General features: G+C 34.4%; 1 protein-coding gene across 5 annotated transcripts in view; it reads left to right on the top strand.

Moving 5' to 3' along the window:
* The window catches only part of alpha-Man-IIa (alpha-mannosidase 2), a 53,972-nt gene extending 45,810 nt beyond the window's left edge, over positions 1-8,162 (top strand). For 4 of the 5 annotated variants that reach the window (XM_069826173.1, XM_069826175.1, XM_069826177.1 and 1 more), the window contains 3 exons: positions 1,762-1,884; positions 4,913-5,194; positions 7,408-7,700. In XM_069826173.1, coding sequence (XP_069682274.1) covers positions 1,762-1,884; positions 4,913-5,194; positions 7,408-7,557 — 555 coding nt within the window. In that variant the 3' untranslated portion in view covers positions 7,558-7,700. Of the gene's footprint in view, positions 1-1,761; positions 1,885-4,912; positions 5,195-7,407 lie in introns of all 5 variants that reach the window. The other variant, XM_069826178.1, reaches the window with a different exon arrangement.
* The last annotated feature ends 1,513 nt before the right edge of the window (positions 8,163-9,675 follow it).

The raw sequence follows: 9,675 nt of genomic DNA on the forward strand, positions 1-9,675 counted from the left end.
CTAAAACAACCTGTAAACATCAGATTTATATAAAAAATGCATATTTTGGTTATATTTATGCTTATGTGACAAGAAGCAGAAAATGCATTTATTGAGGCAAAAGATTCATAATGTTTATATTTACACATTTAAGTTACATTGTTATTACACATAACAAAGAAAGCTCGCTAACACAATATGCACAGTATATTTGTAGAACATTTACAGTAAACTGAATAACTCGAACTTTTAGACCAATCTGTGAGTATCTGTTTACAGTTTTATAATTTTCAAATAAGTAATATGTCTATGTTGTATTCTGATACTTCGGTTGCATTTTTTTTTAATCCTCAGTTTTAATGGATTAGATGCGTGCATATATTGACCATTTTTTATGCATAGAAACTCTGTCTATTTAGAAGTTTCAATTTGTAAGGCTTCTCTTTAAGATTGTTGATATTTCAAACTGTGCGTGTACAGTTTATAATCAAAACACCAATATATATGTTATTGTTGTTTTCTAATGCCAGGCGTTTGACAATAAAGTCATTTGACCTCTTGCACTCCAATATTTTTCAAAGATATTATCATGAGCAGCCAATGAAGCACAGATTTTGAGGTGTTCCGAATCAATTTCTTGGTTTGAGTTGCACAATGGGCAGTTAGGGGACTGATATATTCCAATTCTATGCAGGTGTTTAGCAAACAATCATATATATATACTTACTTACTGGCTTTTAAGGAACCCGGAGGTTCATTGCCGCCCTGACATAAGCCCGCCATCGGTTCCTATCCTGAGCAAGATTAATCCATTCTCTGTCATCATATCCCACCTCCCTCAAATCCATTTTTATATTATCTTCCCATCTACGTCTCGGCCTCCCTAGAGGTCTTTTTCCCTCCGGCCTCCCAACTAACACTCTATATACATTTCTGGATTCGCCCATACGTGCTACATGCCCGGTCCATCTCAAACGTCTGGATTTAATGTTCCTAATTATGTCAGGTGAAGAATACAATGCGTGCAATTCTGTGTTGTGTAACTTTCTCCATTCTCCTGTAACTTCATCCCTCTTAGCCCCAATTATTTTCCTGAGAACCTTATTCTCAAACACCCTTAACCTATGTTCCTCTCTCAACGTGAGAGTCCAAGTTTCACAACCATAAAGAACAACCGGTAATATAATTGTTTTATAAATTCTAACTTTCAGATTTTTTGACAGCAGACTGGATGATAAAAGCTTCTCAACCGAATAATAACAGGCATTTCCCATATTTATTCTGTGTTGAATTTCCTCCCGAGTATCATTTATATTTGTTACTGTTGCTCCAAGATATTTGAACTTCTCCACCTCTTCGAAAGATAAATTTCCAATTTTTATATTGTTATTTCGCACAATATTTCCGTCACGAGACATAATCATATAGTTTATCTTTTCCGGATTTACTTCCAAACCTATTTCTTTACTTGCTTCCAGTAAAATCCTCGTGCTTTCCCTAATCATTTGTGGATTTTCTCCTAACATATTCACGTATCCGCATAGACAAGCAGCTGATGTAACCAGTTCAATTCCAAACCCAATATATATATATATATATATATATATATATATATATATATATATATATATATATATATATATATATATATATATATATATTATTTTAAAATAACGAATTAAATGGTCACATAATGCATTTAATTTTTAATGTACATGTTTTCTTGTAACTGTAGTAATATTTCCTTTCCCATAATTTCATTTTTTCTTCTGTTATATTCAGATAATGCAAGATCGCCGTCTAAACCAAGATGACAACCGAGGCCTGGGACAAGGTGTGACAGACAACAAACCTCTACCAGCCAAGTTCAGATTAATACTGGAACAGCGACAGCCTAATTGTCAGGTAAACGCTTTATTAGAAATATGTTGTTGTTGACCAATGCTAAGGATCTTGGATTTCTTCCATCCTCCTGCGGGTGTCTCAATAATATTTGGTGAGCTGCAATGGTAAATCAGCCTCTATTTTTTTTATTGCTGGGCATTGTAGCAAATGTTCTTAATCCATGATGGAGTTTTCATTTCTACAGAGGGTCCACTGTGCTTGCTGGTAGATATTAATTCGATGTAGATGAGAGGCGAAACAATCATGTCCGGTTGTTAAGTGAAATATAGCAACAGCCTTTTTTCGTGGTAAATCTGGGATATTATTACTGTCTAGCAGAATGTTCCAAGGTTTGCCTTCGCTTTTCTTCAGGAATTCCTGTTACAAAAGGATTGGACTATGTCTTTGATCCTGGCTTTTGAGGCATGAAAAGAGATTGTATTATTTTGAGTTTGTCTGATGTTTGTTCCTTTTTTGGCCAGGAAGTCAGCCTTCTCATTACCTACTATTCCACAGTGTGAGGATAGCCATTGAAAAAACTACCTCTTTATGAAGTCCTTGTAGCATTTTAAGAGCAGAAAGAATTTCTCTTACTCGTCTATTTTCTGGAGGACTTGATGTTAGTGCTTGGAGTCCAGATTTACAATTACTAAGTATAACCACTTTGTTAAATTTATGTATGTCATGAAAAAGTTATTTCAGGGCTGTATTGATTGCTTCTAATTCACCCTCATAATGAATGGACAGTGTTCCAAGAGATTTGTAAAAGCTAAAAATGTCACTGTAGATTCCTGCTCCAGCATTACTGTGTTTATCAAGCAGAGATCTATCTGTATAAATATGAAGCTATTCAGATTTTATATATCTTGTACATATGGTTTCAATAGCTAGTGATTTTAATACTGATTGGTCAAAGTCACGTTTTGCAGTGATGTATTGTATCAGATTATTTTCAAATTTAATTTCAGGCTGAGAGAGTGGGTGTGCTGGGAGTAGAGGCTTTTCTATATTATTAGTAGTTTGTACATTGTATTTACTTTGTAATTTATAAATATCCTGGAAGAAGCCAGATTGTGTTTTGAGGTTCCGTTCAGAATTTTTATAGTTCCTCCAAAAATCATTGTTTGGAATTCGTTTTAATTTCTCAAATAAAATAAGACTTTGTTTCTCAATTTCGTTTTTAATAGAGATATTGTTAGTACTTATTTGCATGGCTGTAATGGGGGTAGATTTAACGTCACCTGTAATTATCCTCATAGCTTGATTCTGGACCATTTCTATTTCATTAAGTCGTGTTGGTGTTGTAGATATAAGAACTTCACTGCCATACATTAAAACTGGTTTGACATAAGTCTTATATGTTGTATTTAGTGTATGTACTGAACAACCCCATTTACTTCCAGCTAGCCTTTTCATCACTGTCACTCTATTTTGCACTTTCTTTGTAACCTTTTCAATATGCTTTTTCCATGTAAGTTTTTGAGTCTATTTTTACACCGAGGTAAGTGTAAGCTTCTATTTCTTCTATGGATTTGTTATTAAATGTGAGTAAGACTGTGGGTTTAGTGGGGCGAGTAAAAATTTGGTATTAGGTTTTAAACAAGTTGATATCCAGCTCAGTCTTAAAGCACCAATCTTGTAATTTCAGTATAGCTTTGTTCATTTCTGTTGTTAGATGCATATGTTTCTTTAGTGGTGCTGATGTCCACATTATGAGATCATTGGCATACAGTGCACATTCAACATTTTTTGTATTGTTTAACTCAGATGGTAAATCATTGATGAAAATATTAAAAAGTGTAGGACTAGATATTGCCCCTTGTGGAAGGCCTTTGTGAGTTTGTCTGTATTTTGATAGGCATTCATTGAATTTTGTTGCACAAAATCTTTGATTCAAAAAATTGTAGAACCAGTTTAGCATTTTATTATGTATTCCAATATTAAATATTTGTCCAATAGTTTGAGTCAAGGTACAGAATCGTAAGCACTTTTGAAATCGACATAAACAGCCAATAATGTTTATTGCTTGTCCAAACAGTCTTTAATTTCTTGGCTAACCCTACTAATTTGTTGTGAAGTTGACTGATATTTTCTAAATCCTGCCTGTTCTTTGGTTATTGTGTTTTGAGTTTTCAAATAGCAGATGAAAATATTAGAAATTAGAAATATACAAATCTTTAAAAAAGTCCATTATAAATTAAAATCTTAATTCTTTTTTCAGCCCAGACACACACTGTATGTGTAATTTTTAATGTGAAATGTTTAAGCAGAACTCTGTATGGCATAAAACGTAATGCAATACAATGATATCACTCATGGTATAACAGAAAGAAAACTGTAAGTAGTGTTCTATGTGGTCCGTTTCGCTCTCTGCTTAATGTTCCTCCCTGTTTTCCACACATGCAGCAAGTGATCTCACTTTCTATCTTCTACTCACTATGCAAAGAGTTTAAAAACTCAAAGAGCCCAAGTGGTCTGTGCTGGGAAGCAATGCGAATAATGGGTTAAATGCTCCCAAATTCAACAATTGGACAACAACAACAAAGTGTACTTGTAGTTTACAACCAGAAAAGAGTCAAGTTGGATTTACTGCAGATTGCGGAAGATTCTTGGTAGTCAAAGAGACTTGAGAGCATGAGTGTAAGACTTTTTCTGTTTTTTTAAGTGTCTGTTAGTCTTGTCCCATACTTCTACAGCTCTTCTTTTTTGCCTTTCTTTTTTCTTTCTTGCAAATGATATGGATTATTTCTTCTTTAGCACATATGTGAAAAGTTTGTGTTCCCTTAAACAGAAAATACAGTGGTGGCTAATTAATGGCATTCAAATGACAGCTGAAATTTGTATTGCTACCCTCTTTTCGTCTTTGCTTACTCTTTTCTAAGGCGTTTTATTGTCAATTCCTTAATAAAATATTTCAAAGGATCATTTTAAGAAGAATTTCTCCCTATTGACTTGGTCCGAAATGCTGAATTTGTTACGTATTTCTCCATTTGAAATTTAGTATCAGAATATTTCAAATAATGTAATGAACTTGACTGTTTTATTACAGGGTACTGCATCTGAACATCCAGCAGGCTTACCAACATTAGCAGCTCATGTTGCATCACTTTCTCTTCTGCATCCAATATTCCGCTTGCTTTGGCAAGGGAAGACTCATGAAACATTAGAGTCACAGTATACACCAGTAACACGGGAACCTGGGTGTGACTTCCATGTTGTCATGCTCCACACATTTCCACCACTCACAAGCAGCGCAGCTGGTCTGGTTGTGCATCGCCAAGAGACTGATCCTTGCTTTCCTCAGGAGCACTTCCCTCTTAGCAATGGACTGGTGAGTTTACAACCATAATAAGTTCCCCTGTCATTTTCATTCACCCATTGTTTTATCATCATCAAAAGTACTACCACACCATCACTATAGCCCCTACTCCTACCCTTATCCTGTCCTCATCATTCATTTATGTCGAAGATGTTTTGACTTGGAAAGCAACTGATTAACATTTCAGGAACTTCTCTTGTAAATTTCTCTATCAGAAACTATAAATATCTAGATATGATATGATATGATATGATATGATATGATATATGATATGATATGAGATATGATATGATATATGATATTATATATGATATGATATGATATGATATGATATGATATGATATGATATGATATGATATGATATGATATGATATGATATATATTTGTCGTTAAGCACTTACTTCTGGTGAGATGGCACTTCACATGTTTTGCATACAGTGCCATCCCACCTTATTACATAGCAAATTTATGCAAGTCATAACTTACTTCCTTCTCTCTTTCACTTATGTTCTCTTTAAATGTATCTTGTCACCTCTCGTTCACCAGCCTACCTATCTATATTTCCCCACTTCTCCACTACTGACCCCCATACTTATATCCTCCCTTCACTTCCTATTGATATCTTGACCCCCCCCCCCCCCTACTATTTTCTAATATCTAGAAGTATGAAATTGCTTCAAATATTGCCTTGAATTAAATATTTTATTTTTATTTATTTGGTTTGTTTCTTTGCTCGTTTGTTACACAAATGGCACCTATAGAACTATTGCTCTACCCAAGTCAGTACTTACATAAGTTGGTAACACATATACACGGTGGAAGTGATATAATATGCAGTTTGAAGGGGGCATTAGAATAAATTAAAATAAATAAAACCTATTATGCGTTTTATAATCAATGCATAGTTAATTAGAAAATTAGGCTGAAACTCTGCATAGTTTGGCAACAATGTACTGCCGACTTACCTTTGAATTCACACAAAAACTTAGATTGAAGGGTAGCATTCCATCCCTTAGTCACTGCAGTTTGGTAGCCAGACTTCCTAATGGCAAGAAGTAATTTGTGTTCTTTGGGTAAAGGGAGATAAGTCACAAAAATGAGTTTGGAGGTAAATGAAAGTTAAACTTCAGACCCTTATTGCAAATAATTTTCTACACAAATAAAACACATCAATTGCTAGTATTCTTTTGATTTTTGCACACTTTCTTGTATAATTTAACTTGTGTTCATCTGGGGAACAAAATTCCATCTGCATAAAAAATTATTTATCCCCCACAGAATTACACGTGTTAATATCTTTATTTAATTTGCAATAAAACCGTCCATTTTATTTAAAACTGCAAAGGAATAAATCATCTTTTTTTTCAGTTTATCTAATGATAAGAATAAAATTCAGAATCTTACAGATAATACTTATCGAGTAAAACAGGTTAACATTTAGGGGAAAATTATTCTTTTCTTTTAAAAATATTGAAACTGCGACACTACTGCACATGTATAATAGCATAAATTCAGAAAATTGTGTTGGGATAAATTATGAGTAATAAAATAAGTAAGAAAATTTTACTTAATAGGAACTTAACAACCTACACTTAATTGTAATATTATAAGAACAATCTGTTTGAACGTATTTTGTATAATTTTAGTTATCCTGACTGATGAAGTAGTTCTCATGCTTGCCTGAGGATCCCTAGTTCTGTCTAAGGCCGATGAAACTCTTAAGTCCAGCTTCTTTCAACTCAGAAAGTAAATGTAATGGATTAACTGGATGTATAGGATTCCTTTGTTCGTGAATATGCTGTACCAGTAGGTAAATAAGTTTAAATTCTGTGTCCAAGTCCACCTTTACCAACCAATTTGTAATCTCAGTTTTTAAGTACAGGTGTTTTGATATGATTTGTATTAAAAGATCAGTGAAGCAAAGAATCGCTAAAAATCTATTTCATAATCGGCAAATATTAGAATTTTGTGTGTGAAAAAAAAAGTTTTGGATAAACTTGCAAAAAGTGAAAGAAAAATGTTTACGAACTCTTGAAAAGTTCTTAAAAATTTAAATTTCCTTTCGCCCCAACAATCGTATTATAAAACTTGGGGAGGGGAGAATGTCCTAACAAAGACTTTTTCAATTACAATTTTTTAGTGATAGAATGCTAGTGCTTCACCACAATGAAAAATACAAAGTCATCAGAATTCCAGCACTGTTAATAAAAAAACTATTGTTGCAGCTTAATGTAAGCAGCCTGCTGTCCACACAGTTTGGAAACACAATGAAAGAGGCATCTCTCACCTTCATGGATGAAGGGAAGACCCTTCAGAAAAATATTGCACGTCCAGTATGTTTGATGGAGATGTCAGCATTCCTGTTTCCAAGATAGCCTCTCTGAAGAAACATCACTTTGAACTTTTAATATTTAAATATGTAAATAATGGGGATGTAGTAGTGATGAGAAGCTTCAAGACTTTCTGGAGATGTTCCAGAAAAGAACTGAACTAAGAGTGTTCAGGCTGGGGTACATGTGTTACAACTGCTGAGCAACAAGTAAAACTTAATGACACAGAAGTCAGATGACAAACTTAAGTTACTGTATCAGTGGCTTCATAGCATCCACATTGTCAGACATGCAGCTAACATACAGTCCATATGTATAAGAACAGGCACTCTACAAGAAGTTGTGAATGAATTTTTTGATATTCATTTAAGAACTGTTTTCATAACATAATATGGTTGTGATTTCATCTTCATAAAGAAATAGACAATCTAAGTGTGTCACATGTACTGTATTATGAATGTCAGTTCACAATTTTAATTCAATTTAATTGATAAATTGTTGGGAGATCACTTTTGGAACCTATATGGCTATGTGTGATAGCATTCAGCATATATAGTCCCATACAAGTTAATTGTAATACGACAATAATACAGTTTTGTATTTATTTGAACTTTATTACAGTTACGTATACGTGTATCCTTTCTTGATAACTAATATGTTCTCATTTCTGTTTGACAAATTGTATTATACAATTTGACAAAGATGCCACAAGTTTTGAACAAATTAGAGATTATATCATGTGTTGTTTAATGGAACAATCGAATTTTATGAGTTTCCTTTTGCTGCAAATACCCCTCATGTTTTCGTTGGGATTGATGTTCAGGGAGTTTCTTGGCCAGTCTACCACATCAACATTGTGATAATTAAAAATTTTTTTTATTTTCTAAGAAATGTGACAAGTTAGATGTTGCTGAAAAATTCCGTCTCTACCTGGAAACCTTTCCTATAGCTCAGGAGCAACTCTCCTCAGTATTTAGACGTACTGGTCAGTTATCGTGCCATTAACTGGTACTAAGGATCCAAGTCCATGGATGAAACATCTCCAAGATTCTTCTTCACGTGGCACATATACGGAACCTACTGCTCCAGCACTTCAAAATGACTCTTATAAAAAAACAACTTCAATTCTGATGGGCAGAGACCTAATAGAGACTTTTTTTTATGCTTTTGTCATGTAAGAAGTTGTTTCTTTGTAGATTTTGGATCTTTTTTTTTTTAGTGCTAGAAGTAACCAACAGACATGTTGTTGTTATCTAATGCTGGGCTTTGGCAACGAAGCCATTAGCGCTCTTGCTCTCCAATATTTCTCTGTAGTGGATCCATCAGGTAAAACTTCACATGTTTGTAGATGCTCTTCATTTAGCATAAGTGTAACCGTTTTTTAAGTGGGCACCAATTTTTTGTTTGCAATGGTGGTTACATCACCCACTCATGTAAACTCCCAGTATGACTGGAGGGCCACACCTGTCGTTGATTAATGGGTCCATCGGACCTGGCCGGTAGGAGTTTTAGAGTCCACTGACCTTTCTCACTAGCACCACTTGTGGAACATTTCTATGCCGTGGCAGGCCAGGTTAAGAGATGAAATAGCATTTCCTCTATTTCTGATGGTATGGTTATACAGCCATTACTCGGTCCCCAGAATCTCATTTGTAAAAGCAGGTTGCACCACGAGCAGGTTGAGGTTGGGTTTTGGATAGGAGAGGTTATGGAATGCACTTCACTATCCCTTGTGTCCCGTAACCAACAGACATTGATGCATGCAGATTCGCTCCCATATTCCCTGTCTTGCAAGCCAAATCTACGGTGTTGAGCCAGGGGTTTAATTTACTTCTCCTGAGGAGCAAGCATTCATTGGTTGGCGAAATTTTCCTTTTCCTGCTTTAGTTTGCTTTGTCATGGATGAACAAGTTTTTTATATTCGAGTTCTGTTTAAGAATTCTACTTACCATCTACAAAGTATAAGCTACTTCTCTGAATCAGACAAGAATCTAAAGATAATGCCACATTTGTACAATTTATATTAGGTCTTATATCCACCAAAGAAGTATAAGAACTTCACAAAAAAACAAACAAAAAAACAAAGAAGTAAAAGACATCCAAAGAATTTCACCTTTATCATGAAACACTTGTCATCTAGACGGTAACTAGTTTAATCACTGA

The sequence above is a fragment of the Periplaneta americana genome, chromosome 5 (genome assembly GCF_040183065.1).
Source record: "Periplaneta americana isolate PAMFEO1 chromosome 5, P.americana_PAMFEO1_priV1, whole genome shotgun sequence".
In the NCBI taxonomy this organism is placed as follows: Eukaryota; Metazoa; Arthropoda; class Insecta; order Blattodea; family Blattidae; genus Periplaneta; species Periplaneta americana.